We start from the raw sequence: 27,229 nt of genomic DNA, 5'->3' as shown, positions 1-27,229 counted from the left end.
ATCGTGGATAAGCAAAATAGGAATACTATAGAGCAGCAGTCACCCCGTGACATCGATTTTAGGTCTCAGAACATGAACAGAGGTTATTAGTAGAAACTTTTCCATTACAGTGGTGACCAGAATGCCGTCCTTTTAGACAGGTAAAATTATCATTGGTGTCCTACCATAGGCTTTACCAAATGGCAATGGACCTGCAGCAATGCAGGAACCATTAGATGGGACGTCAGTTCAGTAAATGCTTGGGGACACCTTGGGGAACCCTGATTGAAAATAGCAGCTCTTCAGTGTGCTCATAGTCTCTGTTCATGTTAATGTCTACATAAAAGAGACTATTCCTAAGGGAAGATTGTTGTTGAAATGAATGGTTTGGCAGCAGGGTCTCTTAACTTTGTCAATAAAATAAAACAATAGGGTATTAGTGTCTTACATGGATAATAGAAAATAGGGAAATTTATCTACTTTTGTATAAACTATTTGTACGGTCCGTTTCCTGTGTAAACAAAACCTGGCTCTGCTCCTGTGTTGGCAACTCAAGCAGAAAGTTTCCTATTTTATAACTGTATCAAGCAGAAGAATAATGCTAGCATACCACAGATGCACTCAAATGCATCAATCCAACTGTTATATAGTTACATAAAACTTTATTTTGTTGGCTTTAAAGATACAGGAAGTCCCCGGGTTACATACATAAATAGGGACAGTAGATTTGTTCTTAAGTTGAATTTGTATGTAAGTCGGAACAGCTCCATTATTTTAATAAATGCAATTAGGACAGATGTTTGTCTAAATATACTATTAGGCAACATGGTGTCAATTACTGTAAAAAAAATCCTCACAAACGAAGCAAAAAAAACAACTTTATGGAGCCTAGACATTCATTAACTTCTGGAGCAAGCTGTTTTTGATATGCAAAAAGAAACAACTGCAGAGTTTGTCTTGGTCATTAAAGAGTTACAAGATGTTGCAGAAGAGCTCAGTCCATAAGATCATCCACAACCTCAGCTGTGTTTAGCAAAAGATTTCTTCTGCAAGTCATGCAAACCGCCCCCTCCCCCCTCTGTCCTGCACGCGAGTGTGCAGGGAAGCCCCGTTCGTATTTAGGAGTCGTCTATATATCGGATGTCCTTAACTCAGGGACTACCTGTATATGCAGATGTGCATGCATAAGGAACATACTGCATGTGGAAAATGCAGCAACCAACCAATACTTGTCATTTACTGTCTATGTAGTATATTTTTGTTAGGGTTAAATTCTATATTTTTAGCAAACCCCCGCCCCGTAACCCCTCCTCCCACTCCACAGCTAAAACTACATTGTTTTTAATAATTTTATGCTACTTCTTTAAGTAATCTTCTGACTGCTGATGTTCCCAGATCCTATTCTTGCACCATGGGTGGTTGGGTACTGGATATTGTAGAGAATGGCAGCATGTAATGATATGTAATGATCATTCTTTTTCAGCCTACAGGAGCCTAATAATGCTTACCATGAATCAATGGTAGTTTTCCTAATACAATTGACCTGGAACAAGTATGCAGATCAGGAAGGTCAGAAAAAAGCCTAAAGCCCATACCCTATACATGTGCTATGACTCAGTAGAAGGATTCATTTGTTTCAGCAAAGTAAGCAGCTCACAGACAATATCATCCTTGGTGTTTGGTTAACCACATCGGTCACCAACCTTTCGGACCTCATGGACTACTAAATTTAAATCCCGCGGACCATTAATATAATTTTTTTTAAATAAGATGAGATAAATACATTTGTAAAATAATGATCTTCTTAATGGTGTCTGACGAGGACTGTGAAGGCTCTGATTCATTGATCAGCTCACGGTTAAGTGAAGTATTACTATTGTTACTATTATGATTAGTTGTATTATCTTTGGTATTACTAAAGAAATGCTAAATGATTGTTTGTTTTTTCTCACTCATTATGGGTTTATTTCATTTGAATCTAAGACCAAACAAGAAAAGATAGTTATTAAGGTCAAACTATTTGATGCCATTAAATATAACAGGTAAATAAATACACAGTTAAGGTCATACTTACCTAAAGGAGCATCTGAGAAATAAATAAATAAAATAAAACAATCGGATGAGAATCGGTATTGGCGGAGCGGGGTGACTGTTGTAATGGTGGAAACAATACTGAAGGCTCAGCATCTGCCGAACCACACTGCGCCTCCCTTGTTTTTTCGTCTCTAGTACAGTTTGTGAATTTAGTGCATTATAAAGGCAAACGTTGTCATTCAGAATATAAGAATTTATTAGCATATTATTTTTGTTTTATTATTAATAAAACATAAAAATTGCAAATAATGTCTTAATTTTTCTGTGGACCACCAAACCTTTCCTGCAGACCACTGGTTTAACATATCAGTCAATTTGTATGTTAGCATCTCTTCTGCATCAGAAACTAAAAACATTGTAATTGGATATATAGGAATATTAATACTGTGAATGAATCTTGTTGCCATTTGAAACAGAGAAAAAGTTTTTTGTTTCAACCTGCATTCTTCTTTATATTGCTTGCAGATTTTCATGGCTGCTTTTATAGCTCTGCATGAAAGCCTAGAGAAAGATATATTGTAATCTGACAGCTGCTGTCAGGAGTGGATTTTCTGATACACCGGTGATTCTCAAATTTTTATGGCCCAAGGACCACCTTAGGTTAAACTCAGGTCTAAATTTTATAACCACCAATAAATATACATATATCATAATTATTACTGTCAAATACCAATCACACATGTACAAATGGTGCATAGAACAATAGTAGGACATATATCTATATACATGTAATACATAATGTGGGAAATGTATTTTGCCTGTCAAAAAAAGTCATAACTCTAATATTTCCAAAATAATTCAGTTAGGCAAAAATTTAGCTTAGACTGTGAAAATGACATATAACTATTGAAGGGACATTATATTGTGAGCTCCTATGTGGGACAGTTAATGACACGACTATGGAAAGCGTTTTGTAATATGTTGGCGCTATATAAATACTGGATAATAATAATTATTATTTTTAGCTTTGATTACAGCACAGTTTTTTTTTAATCCAAAATCTTATACTATTATTTGGGAAAGTCAGATCAATGGGCCTGATTTATAAAAGGTCTCCCATAAATTACCCATGAAAATCTATCTTTTCCAGTCTTGGAGAGCTTCAATAAATCAGGCCCATTGTGTCTTCTCCAACACATCCTAAAGCTTCTCAATGGGATTTAGAGCGAGAAATAAGATGAGATTGTAGATGATGGTCGAAGCAGTTTTTACAATGTTACAGTAGATCATTATGTTAGAATGTTGCTATTGTGCTAATTGTGTTGCTAAATAATGTGTTTGTGCTGTGAGTTGAGTTACCAGCCTATTCATTGTATTGTGAATTTAGATGTCCTCCAATGCAGATCCGTCAACAATATACTATATATACCAATATATGGGGATGCCATTCATATAAATGAAGTAACACAACAATGTGCATGGTGCTACAATGCAATAATGTAAACCATATTTAGGACCTCCAACTAGTTTGTGTTGCTTCAGAATGATAACAGCTATTTTGGGTTTTGTCTTTATGAAATGTTTTTCTCTTCATGTGCAAGGTATGGATGGGAAATGGAATCAGATAGACCCTAAAATTAAGAAGTCATTTTGCTAGGTGAGACATTATGACAGAATTGATCTTGCTGAAAAATGAAATGAGAAAAGATCACTATGTGGAGGTTAGCTCGTTAGCATTTTCAGGGTGGTAGATGACTGGTATAACACTGTAGGGGGTAGACCTAGGTGAATACCCAGGTAAGGTATTTTGGGTGCCCCAGGTAATTTTGAAATTAGGTTGCAGTTGTTAGAGTGTGTCTGGGTGCAAGGTTTTATTGGACGTACCTTTACATAAAAGGGTAGACAACCCTTTTATGTAAAGTAAAATTCTGTTTGTTTTATTTTTAAGTGCAACACCCTTTTTTTTTTAAAAAAGGGTGCAGCACCACCCCCTAATTCTCGATCGCCTAGGATACCTGCATCACGCATCCCGGGGGGTTCCTTGGTGCTTCTTCTGCGCATGCCTGGGATTGAAGGTAAATAATTTTTTTTTTGTTTGGGAATTTTTCAGTTTACTTTCTCTTTAAATTGGGGTTGTTAACATGTAATTTTGAAATTAAGCTTCTGTGAAAATATATTCTGCAAAAAGCAGTACTTTAAAGCATACCTAAACTTATACAGAATACTTTACATAAACTTTACATAAAAGGCAGCACCATCCCCTTAATTCTTGATCGCCTAGGCAATCAAGATTGAATTGATGCACAGAGCCTTCCAGGATACCTACATCACGCACCCTGGGAGGTTCTTTGGTGCTCCTTCTGCGCATGGTCGGGCATGAGTAGAAGGAGCCTTTTTGTGAAAAAAGGGAAAAATATTGCAGATTTCACACATACGCAGTGAAATCCGCAATTTTTTTTCCAACCTACGTCACCCGATCTCGTGCCTGGGTCTGGTGACGTAGTAAGAAGAACCTGGAAAAAGTGGGAAAGATAGCGGCGACTGCTTGGAAACGGATGCTGGGACGACATGGGACCCGATTAAAGACACCTCTGGACCGATTGACTGCTCTGAGGGATTAAAGGTAAGTGGATTTTTTTTTTCTTTTGGGCATTTTTCTGTTTACTTCTTCTTTAAATTGGGGTTGTTAATTTTGAGATTCAGCTCCTGTGAAAATGTTAGATAATAATAAATGAGTGGAGAAAAAAAATGATAAAATATACAGTATTCTGCAAAATGCAGAACTTTAAAGCATACCTAAACTCAGAAGTTTCACTTTACATAAAAGGCAGCACTGCCCCTTTAATTCTCGATCGCCTAGGCCAGGGGTGCCCACACTTTTTTGACTTGCGAGCTCCTTTTAAAATGACCAAGTCAAAATGATCTACCAACAATAAAAACTTGGACCAAATAACTCCTGTGTGCAGTAGAATTTATTTTGAAAGGCAGGGTTCCATGATCTATTCGCGTTGCCTTTTGCCATCTACCGGTAGATCGCGATCCACCTGTTGGGCACCCCTGGCCTAGGCAATCAAGAATGAATGGGAGCGCAGAGCCTCCCGTGATACCTACGTCATGTATCCCAGGAGTATCTTGGCTGCTCTTTAACCAATAGAGAAAAAATTGGCAATCTCATGCATGTGCAGTAAGATTGGCAATTTTTTTCCAATCTACGTCACACGATCTTGTATCTGAATAGTGTAGGATCGGGTAAAGTGAGTAGAAGAATCAGGTAGAAGAAAGGAGAAGACGGCAGTGCCTGAAGCTCCCCTGCGCCGGGCCAAAGTCAGATACCAGGATGATGCAGGACCCAGAAACCTCCTGACGCACAAACTGATCTGCGGGATTGAAGGTAAGTGATTTTATTGTTTTGAATTCGTTTTGGGTTTACTTTCGCTTTAAATTGAGTCTGAAAAATTTAAGCCCATGGATAGAAAAGTTATAGCATATAGCTACAGCCAGGGCTAAAACAAGAGTATAGGGGACAGACCTTGCACATGACAGATGAATAATATAGGGAAAGATTTGGCCATAAAGCCCACATATCTGACAGAATCAAATGACAGAATGAAATGATGAAAAATGACTCCCACTTCTCATCTGCCCTAGAAATGAACAGTTTCTAGATCTATGTGACAGTAGGTGGGGGTCCCAGCACCCACGAGACCCACATCATATATAGATGAACCCAGAGCACCCCTTTGCATAAAACACATCTACACATATATATTTACAAGTGGATATTTTGTTACAAACCTGTGATTAGTTGTCAGGATTTTTAGTTGTAGGTATATGTGTATTGCTTCTGCATTCTGTGAATTCCACCACCAGGTGAAGTTTCTGTTGTTCAGCAGCGATGGGAATATTTCATACATTTACAACACTGTTTCATTTTACAGTTAATTAATATTATGTGCTTTTTTCTACATTCCTTTACAGAGTAAGTATTGAACAGTAGCATGCTACTGCTACATCTCTTTATGTTTTAATATAATATAAATCAAGATTCATGATTGTGAGATAAAAGCAACTGATGACAAAAATTAAATAGCCTTGAATCCTGTTTTCCTTTGGTGGAAAGCTACTGCCATCTAGTGTGCAATAAAGAGGAAAAGCAATGTAGAGTATTGGTTCAACCAGTTTCTATATTATTAGATTTTATTACATCAAATCATTAATTCTATCATGCAATCCTTGTATAACAGAATGAGAAAAAAAAAAGAAAATAACTTTCAACTAATTTGAGGAAATATGTGGCACCCCTCTGTTTTCCATAATACCATTTCAGTGCCTAAGTAGCCAGTTGCCAAGTATAAGTGCTATGGAGTGGGGGCCCGGAAGAGAATATATAACTTGAGAAATTTGAGTGCATGGGGGGGTAAAAGCCTGGCATGGTTTTATTTGGTGGTCTGTTTTGTAGACTCATGGGCAGGATAAGAAGGTACTTAGGTACTCCTTTAAAATGAAAAAGGCTTTAAGTGTAAAGCAATATTGTGCCATCTATTTGAATTGAATTGAATTGGAAATCATAGACACAAGAAGGAAGAGTATGCATAGTTGAGGTTTGCCGTATTACCATATTGCCTAGCAAGAGGCAGATCATAGCTTTACCAATCTGTTATCAACTAAAATATTTATTTATTTATTTATTTTTCAATTAAGTTTTTTATTAAGGGTTTTTACTTTTTTAAACAGTACAATAACAGTAACAATAAAACACTACAATAAAATAAAATAAAGCAGATACAAAAGAAAACATGTTTAACAAAATGTAATAAATTATTTATTTATGCAAAGTTTAATTTTATACATAACTGCCTGAATTTTTATTTAAAGCCATTTATTGCACAGTGTCTTGTAGGTATATAAGAGCCAATGAATTGTTGGATCCCAAAGATGGCATAAAAACAAAGATTGGCAGAAGTTTTGTTCTAAAGGGGTTAAAAAAAAAGAACAGAACAGGTAAGGGTAGGTTTGTTGCAGGATATTTTGTTTTACTTTTTAAAATGTTTCTTTAAATTCAGACTGTTTCTATAAAGAGACTTTAAAGAGACACATGTATGAAGTTGCACATACCTGCAGCCTTCCAAACCTTCCCGTTATGGCCATAAAAGGCAAAACTCCAACTCGTCTGAATAGCTTACAGCTTGCAGCCCATCTCTATTTCTTTTGGTCTATTATTGTAGTGTAGCCATGTTGACCAATAGAAATGTGCAGGAAGAAGGAAGGCATAGGCAAGATTTGGCACTCTCAGGAAAAAACAAAACTTTGGCTGTCATCGCATTCCTAGCTTTAATAATAACAACTCTGTTAGGCCTAAAGGCAGCTAGGTACACACTTCCAATAATTATCGTTAGAAAACAAATGATTACGGCCGATCAAGTATTATGCACGATTATACTTGAACAATCATATTGTGCACAATTCTATACATTCTGTAATGATATGATTGTTCAAATATAATCCACCAATAGTGTACACACGCTAGATACAATAGTTTGAACGATGCAGGGAGTGGCATGTAAAGGAGAAACATGCACTATCACTGAATGACTGTACAAGCGATAGATAGTCAGCAATCGTCGGACAATCAGATCTGCCCTGACGGTCGTTTACTTCCAACGACAATCCTCGTTCGTCGGCGTCATTGGTCACTTTTTTTGTGAACGATTTTCAGCCAATCGGTCGTTCATCGTTCGTTTACAACGATAATTATTAGTAGTTATTAGTGCCTAAACTTCATACCCACAGCTGTTTGGGGCAGTTTCCCCTTATTGAATAATCCCTTTACCATTCTTCTCTTGTGCAGCATTAAAAAAATTGCCAGCACTGGGTTATTGACATTTTAAATGCAGCCATTACCTCTTTAGGATTAATGTTTATTTAAATGAAGTCAACCAGAATAGAAGTCAAATGTGACCAAAGTCCACAAGTAATTTTGAGTCTGCTGGTAAATGAGCCTTGCACATTAATACACTGTTTTACCAAAAAAATTACTAGGTCTTAGGGGTCATCAGGGAAAAATATCAATATCTCCAGGTGTATGAGAAAAGGTCAGTATCTGATGGACAATATGTATAATGATATTAGGTTCGAAGGCAGCCAATTTTAGCAAAACAGCGTTACCCTTGAAAAGATTCATTTGGTGGACTTCTTGCTGGCTTCAAAAACATTGGAGTTTACCCACTTTTAATGTCAAAGTTATAGGACAGTTCAAATCCTTGCCAGTCCTAAAACATTATTGGACCCCAGGAAACCAGAGTGGTCACAATACAGGCATACTGAGATCTATTTCAACACCTAGTTGAGCTAAATTCTTAATTACTACTGGTTGCTTAATACATACATGCCTGAAAAGACTGCTAAGGTAGAATGATGTCATATCCATGTTGACATAACCTTGGCGTATATTTCAACTGTAGCTGGCAATACACATTTGTTTCGTCTCAAAATTTAAACATTTCATAAAAAAAATAGGATCTCTGATGGCAACTAAACATTTGATGGCTGCAAATTGAAACAGAATTGCAAATTGAACTTCTAGAAGTTTATATATTTAAACAGTTGCTTACTTTTAAAAAGCAATAAATAGACTTTAAGTAAGTCGTAACTGAAGCAAGCCAAGTCACAGCACATCACATCCCTTCTAGAAAGATAACAGTAGCTCATCTTACTCCTTCCCTCCAGCAGTGAAAAACTTTTAGGTCCAAGGGAACTCCTGACAATATTATCAATATCGACAGCTCACCCTAAATTAACATGGAGGTCCATCGGAAGAATACTTCTTACATTGCTGGCCATTGGGAACAATGTCACCCTTATAGATAGCCAAAAAGATATTTGGTGTCAGTAGTAACTGATCTGAGAGGCACAAATTGAACAGGGAACCCCTATCAACATCTGGAGGAACCCCAGGGCTCCAAAAACTTGGCTGAGAAACGCTGGTTTAATATAGGAACACAGCTGGAGCCCTAGAAGTGGTGAGCTTGGCTGCTGAGAAAAGGACATGAAGGACTATTGCTTGCTGCTATGTATTCTGCTAATGATTTGCTCCACAGTGCCTGCAGCTACAGAGGTAATTGAGTGCATGTTTTAATTCACATTTGATGCTTAATGTTAATATGCAAATACATAGATGTCCATGTCCTGGTCATATATTTATTTTAAATGATTAGAATCGAAAATTGCTTGCCAACCAAGCACAAATGAGCTTTCCTTTAAGTGTCTACCCTTTTATTCACAGGAACTAAAAGCTTTGAATTTTAATGTCAAGTCTCCTAGCATTGCATTGATATAAAAAATCTTCCTTTCTGATGTGCAGATGTGATGGGGTTACCAGTTCCAGCAGAATAAAGTTCATCTCCCCAAAGACAGATTGTGAGAGCTGGAAGTCTTGCAGCCTGAGAGCTATGCTCCTAAACGCACAAGTGCTTCCCTCGTCATTCAATTAGAAGTGCTCAGAAGGCATTAGTCAGCAACTATTCCATATTGTTTACTGTGACAGCCAACTGCTGATCTGGTGTCAGAATGTTCCAAAACATTGCTTGCCAGAGTACTGCATAAAGCAAGACTGGTTCAGAAATTACAGGAGGGAGTGACGTGTTAAAGCAAGAAAGAGAGAGAGATAGAAAAAGAAAGAAAGAAAAAATAAGAGAGAATAAAAGAAAACAAGAGAGAGAGAATGAAAAATAGAGAAAAAAGGAGAATAAACAAGAGAGAGAAAAGGATGAAAAAAGAATAACCAAGAATGAACAAGAGAGAAAATGGAGGAATAAATAAGAGAGGGAAAATGAGAAGAAAGGAAACCAGAGAGAATAAATGAGAGAGGAAATAAAAGTAGAATAAGCGGGAGAGCAAAAGGAAGATGAAATCAGAAAGAAAGGGAGATAGAATAATAGGGAGATAGAAAAATAATAGATAAAAAGGAAGAATAAATAAAAGAGGGTGATAGAATAAACATGAGAAAAAAGAAAGAGAGAAAATGAAAAAGAAAGAAAAACGAGAGAGAGAGAGAGAGATTGAAAAAAGGAAAATAAACAATAGAGAGAGAGAAAATTAAATAGAGAGAGGGAGAGAGAGATAGAGAGAGAGAGAGAGAGAGAGAGAGAGAGAGAGAATACACAGAAGAGAAAGAAAAACAAAACAATAAATAAGGGAAAGGGAAAATGAAAAAGAAAGAAAAACAGCAGACAAGAAAGAGAGAATGAGTGATAGAGAATGAATGAGAAAGAAAGAAAGAAAGAAAGAAAGAAAGAAAGAAAGAAAGAAAGAAAGAAAGAAAGAAAGAAAGAAAGAAAGAAAGAAAAAAAGAAACTCTTGCTTGACTATTCAATGCTGAATATTAGATAGTTAAGCATGTTCTATATAACAAAGGGCCTCAGTCTTTGGTCTGGTCTGGCACAGTGACACGATGATATGTTTCTTCAAAGGACAGGATCTCTTTCTGTAGTCAGCAGTAATTACCAAGCTTTCTGTCAGCACCTATGCTACATTTTTAGATAAAGAAGTCTACATGGCAGACCTGCTCTATTAATTCTTAATCAATGCTAGGACCCAGATTGCTCAACATCTTTCCTCAGTAACATCTCTGTAGCCCAATGTACTAGAAGTAAATGTACTAGAACTAAACTACAGACCAAATCTGTATATTTGGTCATCGTTGGTATATCTAGGAGATCAGAAGATTTTTGGGATTTGTGGGCTCCTTCTTTATATGTAGCTAAGGGCTTGTCTTAACTTTTTAAAGTTATAACTGCTTTCCTCCTTTCACAGGTCAATAAAAAACAAAAATTCCTTAAAGCAGGTTGATACAGCTTACAGCTTACTGTTCAGGCTCAACATGATTCAACACATGCCCCTTGTGAGTTAGGTCATTCCTGGTTTTGTCATTTTCATTAATTATTAATATTAACCAGTCTCTATATAGCACTGACATATTACGCAGCACTTTACAGTTTATTGTCATATCCCTAACTCCCTCAAAGGGGCACATGATTCAATGTCATAGTCATATGTCATTAACGGTCAGGACATTTTTGAGGGAAAACCGATTATCTAAACTGCATGTTTTTTGGAATGTGACAGTTAACCGCAATACAAACTCTTTGCAGATAGAGTAACAACTGAGATTTGAATCTGTGAGTTAGCCCAAAGGTGAAGATTCAAACCACTGAGCTAACTATGCTACCCAGTAGATGTTTTAAATGATAGCAGTGACAGCCGCATTTTGGTTTTTACTGAACTCAGGATGCATTTTTCCCCTGTATTCTCATTTTAAAATAAGTACCTAGGTTTATATTTGAATTGGTATATCTATATATATATATATATATATATATATATATATATATATATTGGTTTATTTGTTCATACCAGCCATCTCTCTGCTCATCCTTAATCTTAATATGGTACCTCTCAGCACTGTCTTGCAGAGCAAAATTTGCACCTACTGCTCACTCTTCCCTTCCAATTTGCTGTGCAAAAGATTAGGAGGTTGATAGCAAACTCAGAAACATGTAATGGTTGCATTAAACAATACGATTGTTTTAAAACAAATTCCAAAGTTCATTATGAACTGTTCTTACATTTGGAGTTATAATTAAAATAATTGTTTTCATTGTCTATAATATATATATATATAGGTACGTACGAGTAAATGACAAAAGTTGAATGCTACTCTGGTGGAATTCTTTGAATTCTTTGCACAAATGAATAATAAAGCGCTGGTTGAACATGCATTCAAGAAGCATGTGCCAAAAATATGATATTATCAGCAATGTATTTGCAGCTATGCATAGTGAATGTTTGAACTAGTTTTGTACATTGTGTATGGTGGCACAATTTTCTGGATTTGTACAAACACCACATTTTTTCACGACATCTAAAACATTGCATTACAATGTTGGCACAAGTACACCGGTATCATGTGGAGCACCCATAACCTATGCTAGTCCATAGAGTGTTTTGCAAAAACAAAAAATCCTTCTAGTTGATGAGAAGCTACAGATTCACCTCTGCCCGTCTAGAGAGGGTATCCTGGGACTTCAAGTTTGACAACAGTCAAAGAGCAACAGAATTCATAACATCGTCTCACAGTACCAACAAAGCCCTAAACAGCTCAAAATGAGTTTGTAAATATCAAACGTTCTGTGGGATGCACAGGATGAAATTGGCAAAGCAACAGTAGCAAGAGATCATTTCTTGTTAACTTATGCCAAGCAGCTTTTTGTGATCATGAAAAGCTGTCAGGTATAATTTTTCAAAATAGCCCAACAACTGTAAAAAGGCCAACCACAACCAAAATAGCCCAAACCACTCTCTGTAGAAGAACTATATGGGAAAATACAAATTACAGACAGCTAGGCAGTCACTTATATGTATTTATATTATAATTATATTTCAGAAAAAAGAAAAGTTGTCCCTTATCTTGCATTCTGTCTAAATAATAAATTCCTGGTGGTCCTGCCAATCCAAATTTCTTTATTTTACATGGTAAAAGAACTAAAATGCTTGATGTCACCATGAGTGGCTTGGCACATTGCAATGTATGTTATGTTACACATCTGGAGAAAATGTTGAAATGTACCATCTTGGATCCCGATCCTGGCTTGGTGACAACATCTGCATCTCCTATGGTGATGTCTATGGGATGACTATGATGATGACTTTAGGAAGTTAAAAAAAACTATAATACATATATTAGTGCGCTTGTGAAACAAAAAAAATAATTGTCCATAAAAGGGACTTCTAATGTTTTATTTTTCATCTGGCTGAATACTTAGAATTTGAATTAAATTAGCTTAAAGCAATAAACCCATATTATGCTATTGGTGATGGTATCATTAAAAAATTCTGTGTGTGGTCTTGTTTATTTTTGCTTAAAATGTTATATTTTTGGAATGGCAAATGTGAGATAAGACTTGATTATGTTTGTTCCTCTTAATCTTTGCTTATTCATTTGAAGACCAACCAGAAATATTATCAAAAATCAGATTGTGTCTCTTCATCTAACAAACATCTAATATATGACTTGTCTATGAAAGCCCTGAATAATTTTAAAGGCAAAATTGCTATACAATTTTTATAGGTTAAAAACAAATGTTAACACTAATAAAATAAATAAGTAAAAACAATATATTGAGGGACAGTTAGAGATATGACAATTGAATTTGTAAAGCTCTGAGTAATATGTAGGCGCTATATAAACTGGATAATAATATTAATATACAATGACATGGATATAGTGTATCATTATTGAAAATATATTAAATGCATTAAAAACAACAGCAGGATAAAAAAGTGTGATATGCATCATGCCTTGCATGGTAGGGCTTTTATTAGAAAACTTGACATATACTTTGGGCGTCCAGTAGGGAAAGACCAGATTACAGCACAACAGAGAAAAATATTATAAAATGTGGAATAATTCTTGCAGGTCTATGCATGGTTCCGCCTTATTCCCAGCAGCCTATATTGTACTTTCCTGTCACACCTCCATCTCTTTGTTCAGCCCAGGGAGTAAGAAAAGGCAGCTGTGTGTAAACTCAACTCCCAGCAGAGATTACACAGGGCGGACTACCTCCCAGGTCCATGTAACAGCTCTGAGACCCAGGACCGGAACATGGTCACATGGTTTAAGTCACATGCTCATGCTCCTTCACCATACCTAGAAGTACCAAGTACATTCGTCACTCCCTCGTGGCTAAACCTAGTGGTGGGGAGCAAAAGAAAGTTGTTGCCTCTAAAACTTTGGGCAATGGGCAATGCAAAAGGTTTATAAATCATCTATCATAAAATATATATAATATATCATAAAATAAATTTAATTTTGCCTTGTTACATTCATTCAGACAAATTTAATAAAACAATAATACCATATTTAAATATAGTTGTTATCAAAGAGGCCAGTTACTTGTAAAAAGTTATAAAAAAGTGATAGAATCTCCAAGTTTATCACATCTGTGATAATAGTTGTTTTTCTAAGTCATGTTACTCATTAGCTAACAATTTTTTCCCAAGATGAAGCTGATTTTTCCATGGCTAACGGTTGTGTGATGAGGCAGAAGAACTTCTAATACTTCACTGCACTGGCCAAACAAAGGCAGTTCTCATTGTCCTCCCTTCCTGGGCTCGAAGCCTGATCCTCACATCATAGCATTCCTGTCCTGAGTCTGAAAACACCTGCTCCTTGTGTATGGGGAGAATGAACATAGTAGGCAGGTCTGATAGAGGAAGCTTCCTCCTTTGTACAGTATGAAAAGAAGTGGGTAAGAGCTAGAAGGTCATTTCCCAAACATGATGCATTTTATCACTTTGCCATTTTTCTCCTGAATAATACCGGCACCAAGTTTCACTCCACCAATTTTACAATCAAGATGAAAGGTTTGGAGAAAGCTTGCCTGGTGAGCGACAGAGCCACTAAAATGTACTCGCTAACTAGCCACAGGTAACAAACTTTTTTCCTATATTTCTTCATTGTATACATTGCATGTTTTTTTTAGATTTTGTGCTTAAGTAATCAAATTCAAAAGACGAATGTGTTGTGGCTACAGCAATGGTTGCAATTTTTAAGGTATCTTCTTTCTCTCCGTCCTCGTCTTTTTGTATCTATTGTATGTATTATACATCTTTTTGCCTTTTTTAGCAACAAGTCCGAAAAAGTTTATCTAATATTGATCTATTTGAAATAATACAGTGTAGACAATAGGAAAAACAAAGAGAATTATAGATTTTATTTTGGGCTTTTCATATGCTTTCTTTAAACTATCTTTTAACAGATGTTTTGGTGTTTTGTTGGTTTTAAAATTCTGCTGAATTATTTCCTAATACATTTAAAGCAAAGCTTTGTACAAACAAAATTAAATATTAACCTCTGCTTTTGTACAGTTGAAATAAGACCATTGTAAAGCTACCTCTAGAAATATGTTGCTAATTCTTTTAATTTAAATTTACGTAAAAAAATAAAATAGAATATTTAAAAACTAAGAAAATGTGCTTTTTATTTACAATGCAATAAAAAAGAGCATTTAAAAACAATTTGCACTTATATAAATTTTCATTTGCTTCAAAAGTGTAGTTAGATTCTTACGTCATGATTGTACACCAATAATTAGAGATGGTGGGTGAGGTGGGGTGAAGACTAGGGATGATGATTTACAGAAATTCCCCAACTTTTTGGAAGTTCTGTACATGATTGGGCTGGGCTTTGCCTTTTTCATTGTAAAAAGAGCTAGATTATTTATCCGTGTTCCAGAATACAATGTGCCAGGTCACCTCTGTTTTTCTAGGAGAGAGTTCTACCTGTATATGCTTCTTCATTGCAGTAGGAGAAGGTTTATTATTAACAATGAGATGGCATGCTATTGAGGATCTGAACTGTGCAAGCTGTGCCCAGATAGTTGAAACAAAGGACACCAAAATTGCCTGTAGTCTTGCAACTAATTTTACTGACCTGTGGCAGCTGTAGCAAAAAGTTGTTCCCTGTGAAGAACTGACTTGAGACTACTCCACTGATATGACTTTGGGCCCATGTTGGCTGAGGAGGGTCTCGGGCCCTTGTGCAGAGGCATACTTTGCACCTCACTAGGTCTGCCCCTGTTGCTGACTTTCCATGCCGTGCCCAAAGGCTTTTCTTTCTGCCTTCTAATGCCTGGTAATTGTCCGAACTAATTACATTGAGGAGGGGGTGATGTAACACTTAAGCAAATGGAACAGTAGAGAAAGTAATACAAAGAACAAATGAAGTAGGAACAGAGAGATGCTTGCACTTCTTAGATACAGCTTTCTCTCCAGCAAGGAGAGCAGTAAGAAGCACAGAACGGACATGAAATATTACTCCAATTATTATCAGACCAGCATTCAGAAGAACAGAAGGACATTTACAGATTTAAGGTTGCTTGTCAGCAAAGTCTATGTTTCAAACGTTATGTGTTTTAGTGACCCCTGTGCCTTGAATCCTGTGCAGGCAGCTGCACAGGTATGGGACAGATACAGCATTGGAGGTGAGACTGTTTTATTTTATTCTGTGGCAGTGTTATTTTACAACAGCTGAAAAGGGCTTTAATGAACAAAACTGCCGTTATAATTAGTCTATCCAATAGTCATTCTCCATGTTCCTGTCTCGCACTGCCTCTGAACAACATTCATAAGCACACCCTGCAATTCCTAAATTTTATACAGCAGATATACAGCTATGATATTGTATGTACGGAGGTGCACTGATATTTGTCAGGAGTAGTGATTTAGACAATCTGGCTGCAAAGTCTTTGGTGTTTGCCAAACCTGTACGCTGAGAACTCAAATAGGAGAAACTTTGAATGGGCTCCAAAGTGGAGAGTGTCCCAATTTGCTGACAGTTATAAGGGGCTATACACCTTTTCTATTGGCCAGTGGTTATTTTGGGATATACTGCATCTGACAACTACCACTTAATGACTTACCAGCTGGGAGTGGGTTGTTTAAAGTTTCAACCACTTTCACATTCACCAATTACAAATCCAAACCTGAACACCTAAAGCACAACATTATTATTATTATTATTAATAAACAGGATTTATATAGCGCCAACATATTACGCAGCGCTGTACAATAAATAGGGATTGCAAATGACAGACTAATACAGACAGTGATACAGGAGGTGAGAAAATAAACCCACGTTGCAGCAAATGTCATCCTTATACAAGAGAAAATTGTAACAAATGGTATTTTTTTCTTGTATTACACAATCTTCTCTTTTTCATATCCCTATATCCTTGGTGAGTCGACACTGAATATAACAAGCTGAAAAAAATCAAAACAACATAACGGGCCTGATTTTTTAAAGCTTTCCAAGACTGGAGAAGATACACTTTCATTAGTGAGCCTGGGCGATCCAGCAAACCTGGAATAGGGTTCCTAAAAGTCATTTGCTATTTGTTAGCAAATCCTGGACCATATCCATTCCAGGTTTGCTCGATCACCCAGGTTTACTGATGAAAGTGTATGTTCTACAGTCTTGGAGAGCTTTATTCCTTAGACCCAATGTATATTGTGATAGTTCCCTGTATAATATTGCTTGAAAATTAACATGAATAGTCCCTATGCTTGTTTAATAACAGCCAAGTTCTTAAATTCTAATCTGTAGCTAGAATGTATTTATTGGCCTTTTATTAGACAGTTCTCTATGTTTATTTACATGATGTGTTTTCATAATACAATGCATAGCTGAATAATTTAAGCTGAATATTATTCAGTTTATAAGGTTTGTAAGGTCCTCACCGAACTATACAGGGTGCAAGCCCAAACTTTAATACATGCATTCAGTTGCTGCAAAATGATTCTACAGCATTGTACTACATACAATGAAATGCATCAAAACAAAGGGAGGGCAAATAGTTAAAGTTCATTTTTTTTAGAAAGCCATCACACTAAAAGCACAGATCACTCTGCCCCATGCTATGCAACATGAACTCTCCATACTAAGCATGAAGAATGACTGTTCCAGAGTGACCTGAGCGCAGGGTGATATTGGCCTAATAAAATAAAATGAACGCAGCCACCAAATCTACGGACTTGTAAGCTGCAATCTATTACATTTTTTATTCTTGGGTTTGGATACACTCACAATTGTAGGCTGGCAACAGGCTCATCAATCACAATGAAAGAACAAGTCATGCAGTATTATAATGGCTTGCATTCTAATCATGTAAATTACACCACAATACCCATAGCTAGTTATCAAGAATGAAATGCTTCAGGGATTTACACCTTTTCTTAGAATCCCTGGGTCACATAGTTGGAATGTACATAGTCACAACAGTACATGGATGACATGTTACCATTTTGTAATTGTTTTTTTTTTTAATGTTTTGGTAATATTCCAGCAGCTTTGTGTGGTTTACAAAGCCAGTGTACTATGGGGTCTATTTTTGTTTGATACAAGGACCATCAAAAGCACATGAAAAAAACAGGGCTAGTATATACATGGAGCACTTGCTTCTACCAATTCATTCATCACCTCTAGGATCCATAGCCTAATAGCATATGCCTTTTATTTCCCATCCATATTATATAGAAAGTGTGTGGACCGGAGCTGTGAAAAATACCAGACTGGTTTTCATATCAGAGAAAACACTGAGATGGCTCACTAATTCCACTTGTTGAGAATATGGGCCTGGTTGATTCAAGACTGAAGAAGATAGACTATCATAGAAGAACTTGGATGATCCAGCAAATCCGGAATGGGTTCCTGCAATCATTTGGCAAATGTTTTCAATCATAGATCAGATCCATTACTGGTTTGCTGATTTACCCAGGTTCTCCTATGATAGTTTATCTTTTACAGTCTTGGATAGTTTTATTAAATCAGGCACTATATATTTAACCTAGGTGGAGTGTTTTGTAAAATAGGAGAACAATGCATTTGTTTGCAGTAATCTTAAGGGTAAATCCACATTATTATTGCAGTTTAATTCTAATTTGTTACAAGTTTTTCTGTAGGAGAAACTATTTTTGAGTCATCCATTTCTTGTTAATTTCTAAATTCATTTGTATTGGAAAATTACAGAAATAATATAATTTAAGGTATCCACGGTACAAGCAATGAAAATAGAATAGGCATATATATTGAAGACATAGTACGTATAGAGTATTAAACAAAAAAAAAGGGAGGAGAAAGGGGAAGAGTACAGAAATCCCTGGAAACACAAGGATACCAACCCATGTAATTCCAATAAGCTGAAAAACATAAGAATAACAACTCAGGATGTAAAGGTAGAAAACCAAAGCAGAGTATCAATCAAACCTAATTGTTAGAGCATGAAAAATGGGGAAAAAATGTGTGTCGGTGATAAAAAAAGGACCCAATGTAAAAGGGGGAGAGGGTTTTGGAAGAGCCCAAGTGAGTATTGAGATAATAGCCTAAAGGGGCAAGGAGTGCAAATTTAACATAGAATATTCAATCTGCATTGACCACACAGTTAAAAATTTAGTATATTTGTCCAGAGCAATGGATTTCAGCCTTTTGTTAATCACAAGGCCATTCAAACAGAAGTTCTACGAAAAAGCTTGGTATGAGTGAGCACTAGCCTTTTTAGTGGCACTAAATATAAAACTAATTAATTTTTGTTGGGCTTTGGTGATATTTGTTACTGGTTTGTTCAATAAGGCCTCAAGAAGTTTTCTTGCCAGCTGAGATGAGAAAATGAGATCATGAACTCTTATCCATAATCTTACAACCTTAGGGCAACATTTGTTGTTTTATTTATTTCATACATTTCCATTCCAACTTTCTAATTTGTTGTTGCATGTAAAGTTGTGCATTGCCTTATGTTAGGCTAAGGCAGTCCATATTTTGGGTTGCCATTGACCACGTGAGGTGGAAAATTGGACAAGCATCTCTATTACATGTTTTTTGTAACACACAGCAATTCAAGATATCACATTACTGTGAATTGTAGGCATTACCACAATGCATAGATTACAGGTCTTCAGGGAGCCCCTGCTATAATTACTATATCCATAGCTCACACTACAGGTAGTCCCCAGGTTACATACGAGATAGGGACTGTAGGTTTGTTCCTAAGTTGAATTTGTATGTAAGTCGGAACAGGTACATTATTTTAATAAATGCAATTAGGACAGATGTTTGTCTCAACATATTATTAGGCAGTGAGGTGTCAGTTACTGTATAAAATCCTCACTGTGAGTTAATCACAAACAAAGCAAAAAAAATCAACAAAAAAACTTTATGGAGCCCAGACATTCATTAATTTCTGGAGCAAGCTGTGCTTTGATATGCAAAAAGAAACAACTGCAGAGTTTGTCTTGGTCATTTAAGAGTTACAGAACAGCAAAAGATTTCTTCTTTAAGTCATGCGAACCGCCCCCTACCCCCCATCAAGCCTTTGGTCCTGCACACGAACGAGTAGGGAACCCCGTATCTAGGAGTTGTCCGTATGTCAGATGTCCTTAACTCGGGGACTACCTGTACATTAGTGTGGTGATCAATAGGAAGAACGTCTCTTACACTGAAGGCCATTGGGACAGCTGCCATCCTTTCAAAGAGCCAAAAAGATCATTGGAATCGATTAAAATGACCTGAGAAGCACAAACTTCTCATTGGTAAAGAAACCCCTAGCAACTCACGGAGGAGTCCTGGTTGAGAAACACTGGCATATATATTAATAGGCCCTTCATTTTTGAGTTTAGGATTAGTAAAAGCTATAAAAAATTGCAAATATTATACAAGCTGCCCAATACAGTACAGTAGCTGTCCATCCCATTTATTTTATTTACAGCTTCTAAGCTATATGTTCACTGCCAGTTTCTGTACTCTCTGCAAATCTCAGGTAATGAGCATTTCCAAATAAGTATCAAATTAGTGTATGATAAAAGCTAATTTCCTTTTTTTATTACTACATTCACCCCTTATGTGCACCTTTCAAGAATGGGAATGGGCTGTTTTAAAAATCTTCCGGTTTATGGCCTCCGGTGTTTTTCTTCAAATGATATTAAGCAAGTGGCTAAATTCCAAATACGCCTTGAACTTTCCTTACCATCCTATCCACAGCAGTATAATGCGACCTTAAGCCAAACACAAGACATAGTGGGTGCTCTTAGTGTATGCATTTCTGTAGGCCTCGGGCTAGAATCACAAAAGGAGTTTTTTATGAGTTCACTAAACAATGCTCTCCAGTAATGGCACATTGTAGCGGGAACATTCTTCTCTTGTATAGTGAGAACACTACAATCGTAATTCTCTCTAAAAGAAGCTATTCCACCTTCTGCAACAGAACAAAACTGTCCTAAATTCTGCTCAGAGCAGAAGGTGCTGAATTCACTTATATTAGTATTACTTATATTAGTATTGGAGTTTAGGTCAACTTCAGTTAAACAACTAAATAAAATATAGCGGCTATTTTACCTGTTGAAATATTTGTAAACTAATGAGTCTGTGAAGGTTCTTGTTTATCCAGATCACGATATGGCTGTTAGTACAGGTAGTCCCCGGTTACATACAAGATAGGGACTGTAAGTTTGTTCTTAAGTTGAATTTGTATGTAAGTCGGAACAGGTACATTATATTAATAAATGCAATTAGGACAGATGTTTGTCTCAACATAATTTTAGACAGCGTGGTGTCAGTTACTGTATAAAATCCTCACTGTGAGTCAATCACAAAAACAAAGCAAAAAAACAACAACTTTATAGAGCCTATACATTCATTAAATTCTGGAGCAAGCTGTGCTTTGATATGCAAAAAGAAACAGCTGCAGAGCTTGTCTTGGTCATTAAGGAGTTACAAGATGTTACAGATCAGCTCAGCTCTTAAGAACACCTACACACCTCAGCTGTGTTTAGAAAAATAATTTGTCTGCAAGTCATGCAAACCACCACCTCCCCCTTCATGCCTCCTCCCTGCACATGAGGGAGCAGGGAAGCTCAGTTTCTATCTAGGAGTTGTCCGTATGTGGGACATCTTTAACTCGAGGACTACCTGTGTTATCTAACATTCTATTTGGCTTCTGCAAAATGTTTTGCAGCTAATGGAAACAGTTTCTTCTGTTCTAATGAGATTCAGGATTTGCCAGCATTTATAGCACAATCACCCTAATCAAACCACCATGGAATGTGCCAAAGTTACCCGATTGTCCACAAATAGATTGGAAGCTGTAAAGGTTGACGAACAACCCTGTTCTACCTCATTTCTTGGTGTAATGGAGTCTTCACGTGTCAATCCTGGTTTACAAGGCTGAAAGTGTGAACCTTTGTCAAATGACTGGGGTGGAGATGGTAATATAGAATTCTTATTTCAAGACAGGTGGTGTTTAGGGCATCTACCTCTTTTTAGACATGGTTGTTCCAATTTGAAATGAATGGCCTCCCATGTGTCCACTTTGAACACAGTACTGACCTTGAAATAATGTCCCATTGCCTTAAGATGTCCCGACCTGTAGAATCTACCCTCCAATGTTGCGCCGTTCGTTTGTTGAGAGTTTGTTATGTCTCCCTAGTGTTCAGATCTTAGTATCCCTCATTATACTGCACTTCATATTCCAAGTGACTTCCTTTGTTCAAAGTCAGCTGGCAAACATAAGCAGAGCTGGTAATACTGATCCTAGTGTTATTCCTGAATATAATATTTTTGGTTGCTTTGATCCAACAATGTTTAGCTTTTAGCTTCAGTACAATGAAAACTTTATCTGGAATTCCAGTGTTCGATATTGGTTTTGTCTAAATTGATATTTTTCAAAACACAGATCTCCAATTGTTATGTCTTCTGAATTCTGCAGAGGATTTTATCATGGAGTCAGTTTGAGGATTCTAATACAATATATTTAGAGTGTTGTTCAGCTTCAGTCCTATTTATATATAACATGCAGCAGAATTCTCTTATACTGTTCTTCTTTTTTCCTCTGCTTTCTTTATACGGTTCTTCTCTTTTACTCTGCTTTCTTTATACAGTTCTTCTCTTTTCCTTGTGTTCTAGGTATTTACCAGCATTTACTGCAGATTGATAAATAGTTGTTAATTTTACAATGTTCTTTAGTTTTTGCTTAGGATTGAGAATATTGAAGTATATTAATACAAACAATCACAGGGACAACAAGGGAGGAATTCTACCCAATGGTATGCTTATTCCAAAAAAGAACTGATGGAATCCTAACCATTCCTTACACTAACCAAAATTCAAAACAATGACCTTTGATATACTTTAATGTATTAACTTTTGGAGTAATATTTAATCATTATTAATTGGTTAATGGCCAACTAGCTTGGCAGGTTGCTTTTTACATAGCCCATTTAATCACTAGGACCTGAGCATGGTTCATGCATCCATTCTAAGTCCCAGGTAGTTTCTTGGGTCATCTAATTAATAATACATAGGTGACGTTTGAAGGTGAAAATGATGACCCTTTCATATTTATTTTACTATTTATAGGCTTTTAATTGATCAGACTATAAAACAGCTGGAGCCAAGCCGTGCAATCTTATTAATGTTCTCATTAACCAAGGCTTTAAATTAAAGTACTGGAGCTCAAAGGCATTAAAGCCGGTCTGCCCGGCAACCAGGTATAATAAATTAACACCGTTGTTACAGTCTTTTCGCTGTCCTAATTGAAAGGAAATATGTTTGTCTTCTCATTTTGCCAAACATAATAGTAAGCATCACTCCTTTTTACATATCTGTACTTCCTAATGAGTTAGCTTGCAACACTGCGGAGATCTTTTGGGATGTTAATTATGGAAGCTGATTGCTTCTGCATTGTTTCCTGATTGTGATTTATTCACGCTACTGTAAATCAGAAATTTCCCTTTGGAAAGCGGCCCAGGTGTTGCAGTATCAAAGAAGAGAAGCGTTATTGTTCTATGCGCCCTTTGTCAAACTGATATTCCTAATCCCACCTTTGTGGAGAGCTTTGGATACTTATTAGAAGGGTAGGCGCAATGGATGTTACAATTTCACAATGCAGCAACAATAAAAAGTAGCTGTATACAGCGTCGGTAACAAAATGTATTAACACGATTCTCATTGAAGTTATTACAAAGAGAGCTTATTTGCTTGTCTGGGTATGGAAAGCTTTTGTAATTATGGTGTATGTAGACGATGAGGTATTTTGTACACCTTTAGTCTGTTACAGCTCAACCGAACGTTCATCACTTATCACTATCTTACTGCTAAGCAGCATAAAGAGTAAAAATTAGGAGCTTTTTAAAAAAATGTTGTTGTCCTTTTTGTTATAGCAAGGGTAATGATTGGAGCACTGGTCAGGGCGAGTGTTGGACTGCTGAAGACATGGATCTCTGGAGACCTGGACTGCTGGAGAACTGGACCTCTGGAGACCTGGACTGCTGGGGACCTGGAGCACTGGAGACCTGGATATCTGGGGACCTGGAGCGCTGGAGACCTGGACCTCTGGACACATGGACCTCTGGAGACCTGGACCGCTGGAGACCTTGACCTCTGGAGACCTGGATTGCTGGAGACCTTAACTTCTGGAGACCTTGACTGCGTGAGACCTGGACTGCTGGACACCTGGACCGCTGGAGACCTGGACAGCTGGAGACCTGGACAGCTGGAGACTAGTACTATTGGATGGTTGGAGACTTGGATGCTGGAAAACTTTAACCCCTTGAGGCTTGTATAGCTGGAAAGTTAGACCAATGGAGACTAGCAGTGCTGGAAACTATAAATAGTATATTTATATAAATATGAGAGCTGATTTACCTAGCAAAGACTTTATTACAATCAGATACTTGCATAAAAAAATTACATTAAATTATGTATTAGTGATTGAATTGCTGCATTCATTTGTGTCTTTTATATATGCATGGAGTTTAGCTTTAGGCATATTACACTATTAAAAAACATTCCGGGCAACTCTTTGCTCTATATAATAAAGAACTTAGTAAAATCTTAAAAACTATAGTAAACCTTAAAATCTCCCCAAAGTGGTGGGAAAGTTGTCACCAGAATAGGTGTCATAATTAGAAAATGTACACTCACCTGTTTAACCAATGACAGTTATAACTGTCATTGGTTAATTTACACTGAAATCCCTTTTTTAGATAGATCAGGGAAGGTTTAACAAAGCTGTGAGTTTTTTTCCATAAGTGTCTCATTAGGGAGATTTCTTTTTACTTTCTGGCCCTGTGAACTCAACCTAGTGAAGGATTATCTTTTGAATGTGAAGGAGATCCCATCTTCCATAGCAGTCAGGAACAAAATGAAAGATATCCTCTCTATTCTTCTTCTGGTGTCAACCCAAAATTCTTGATCTACCTTCACTTTCATTCCAGTTACATTGATGATCAGGATAACTTGTGATCTAGTTCATTTCTGTAATGGAGACATAGATTGCAATAGAAAGCTTGCTTTGATTCCAACTCCTCCACTGGTACTCTCTTTCCAAATCCACAAAACGTGGATTTGTTTTGCCTTGAGTTATCCGTAATAAGAAATCGAAATTCGGGTTGGAAGGGTTTCCAGATATTAAAGTTTAGCTTTAACACCTAACCTTAAAGTAGAACTATGGCTTCCCACTTATGGGTCTTCAAGGGCAACAAGAAACATGGACATCTTATGAATAAAAGGTTTAGGTGATGAACTAAAGATGTACATGGTGTTTTGAAACAAAACAATTTTCTTCCTTAAATGGAAAAAGACATCCTTCCTCAGAAAAAGACAGCAGCAGCATTTTTGGCTGTGGACTCTATCTGCACTCCTGATTCTACCTTATGTGGCTGGACTGGTTGACCACTCTGCCTCTGTCCTTAGGCCTGCCTATAGTTGTTTGAAGTTTTATTTCTAGAATGACTACAGAAGAGCAAGGTGAATGTAAGCAATGTTAAGTGATTTTGGTTCACACTGTTTTTGTCCAACAGTGACATACTGACAAAACAATGGCAACTCCAAGAAACGTTTCTCTTTTCAGCTCTATTTTACTTTTTTATTTTATTTTTTTTTTTATTTTGGGGAAGGGATTAAAGGACATGGGTAAGGAGACAGTTAATGGTAGCAATGGTGGAACTACAGACATCCAAATCTTTATTTGGAATCCAGGCCCAGAGTGTTTTGGAAGGACTAGATGGGCCAAAGTCTCCATTCCTTCTCCCAAGCTATAAATCGGAGGTAGCTGTGCAGAACCTGCCTGGTCACAACAAAAGAAGATTGGAATTTAGAAAAAAGGTAGAATTGGAATAAATAAAGACTGTTTAAGCTAATCCCTCACAATAATTCCCTTTTTAAAAAGAAAAAAGAGGATTTGATATTGATGGAAAAGCAGCAAAAAAAGAATGCTCATCCTAAAACCACAGGGAAAGAAAGGAAAGGGGGTTGCAACACTGGGAATGGGGAGGTACATGAGTTAAAGTAGTCTACCATTGTAATCCATGACACAATATAGAACAGTTATGTACAGATCTTTCCAAACTCTCCATAAACAGACCATAAGCTTTTCCTGTCCTTTCCCTAAAAGTTCAAACCTACACTGACAATATGGCCCTCCTTTTATATTGGGAGGCATGGGATATTGAAATATCACTATTATTGGCCTTTTTAAGCCTGCTGTCCATGGTTTAAAGACCATGCAGTGAATTATGATTTAAAACAGTATGCCCTGATAATACCATATTGCACATAGGTTGGCAGGAGCATGCACATCCTAATTAGGGGAATTTGTCCTGAAACTATGGTTGGTGCAAATCTGAACCACACAATAAGTTATCAGTCAACATAATTTATACGAGTTATAACTCTGCTGCTTCGAGATCTTGGTTTTGCTGAATACTTTGTCTTTTTTTCATCTGTATATTTTTTCCCCTATTTTTACAGTGGAGACCAAAGTATACTTACTAAAGAAAAGCACCCGGATGAAGATTGTCGTCCATCAATCACCACATACCATTGTCACAACAGTAACTCCAAAGCTTACGAGGCCAGACAGAAGGAACACAAAACAGCCAAGAAGAAGCTTTACATTGCAGCAGCCATTTGCTTGACATTTATTGTGGCAGAAATTGCTGGTAAGTGTAATCCGACTATAATACATGTTTGCTTTCAATGCACACTTGTTTTCTTCATTTGTTTTTTTTTTTTTTTTGGTCTGTTTCTGCCCTTGCTATAATAAATGTCACTAGCTGTCACTGCTAGAAAAAATAAAAGATTGAGACAATGGAAGGTCCATTAAATAATTATAAAATAAACATACCTGTCTGATCTCAGTTTCTTTATTTACACTCCCGTGTCTGCACCCCATCACAGGTGCTGCCTTTCTCTTGGATTTAAGACCACCTTGATTGGCCAGAATGATATAACTCCCATGCATTGAATAAACTTCATTCATTCCAGGAATGGAATGAGTTTGAGCAATTCTGGCTGCCCTAGGGGATGGAGAAATATCCGGCAAATAAAACACCCTGCTTTTAAGCTGTATGGTCATCTTAAAGCTGCGTACACACGTCCAATAATTATCATTTGAAATGAACGAAATAGACCAAGGATGCCAGCGAACGAAGATAGTCATTGGAAATGAACGACCGGCACGGTGGATCTGATTGGACGATGATCGTTCACCATCTATCATGTGTACGGTCATTCAGTGATCGTGCATGTTCCGAGCATGCGTGATGAACGAACGTTCTGTACAGGTGCTTCACTGTATTGTGTTTATGTGTATATATATATATATATATATAT

General features: G+C 36.8%; 1 protein-coding gene across 2 annotated transcripts in view; it reads left to right on the top strand.

The window, feature by feature from the left end:
• Positions 1-27,229, top strand: part of SLC30A8 (solute carrier family 30 member 8) — an 85,581-nt gene that overhangs the window by 46,900 nt on the left and 11,452 nt on the right. The window contains exons 1-2 of one of the 2 annotated variants that reach the window (XM_072410712.1): positions 14,189-14,497; positions 26,366-26,556. In XM_072410712.1, the coding sequence (XP_072266813.1) occupies positions 14,427-14,497; positions 26,366-26,556 (262 nt within the window). In that variant the 5' untranslated portion in view covers positions 14,189-14,426. Of the gene's footprint in view, positions 1-14,188; positions 14,498-26,365; positions 26,557-27,229 lie in introns of those variants that run through there. The other variant, XM_072410713.1, reaches the window with a different exon arrangement.

The sequence above is a fragment of the Pyxicephalus adspersus genome, chromosome 5, assembly GCF_032062135.1.
Source record: "Pyxicephalus adspersus chromosome 5, UCB_Pads_2.0, whole genome shotgun sequence".
Lineage (NCBI taxonomy): Eukaryota > Metazoa > Chordata > Amphibia > Anura > Pyxicephalidae > Pyxicephalus > Pyxicephalus adspersus.
This window is presented reverse-complemented; position numbering and strand designations above follow the sequence as displayed.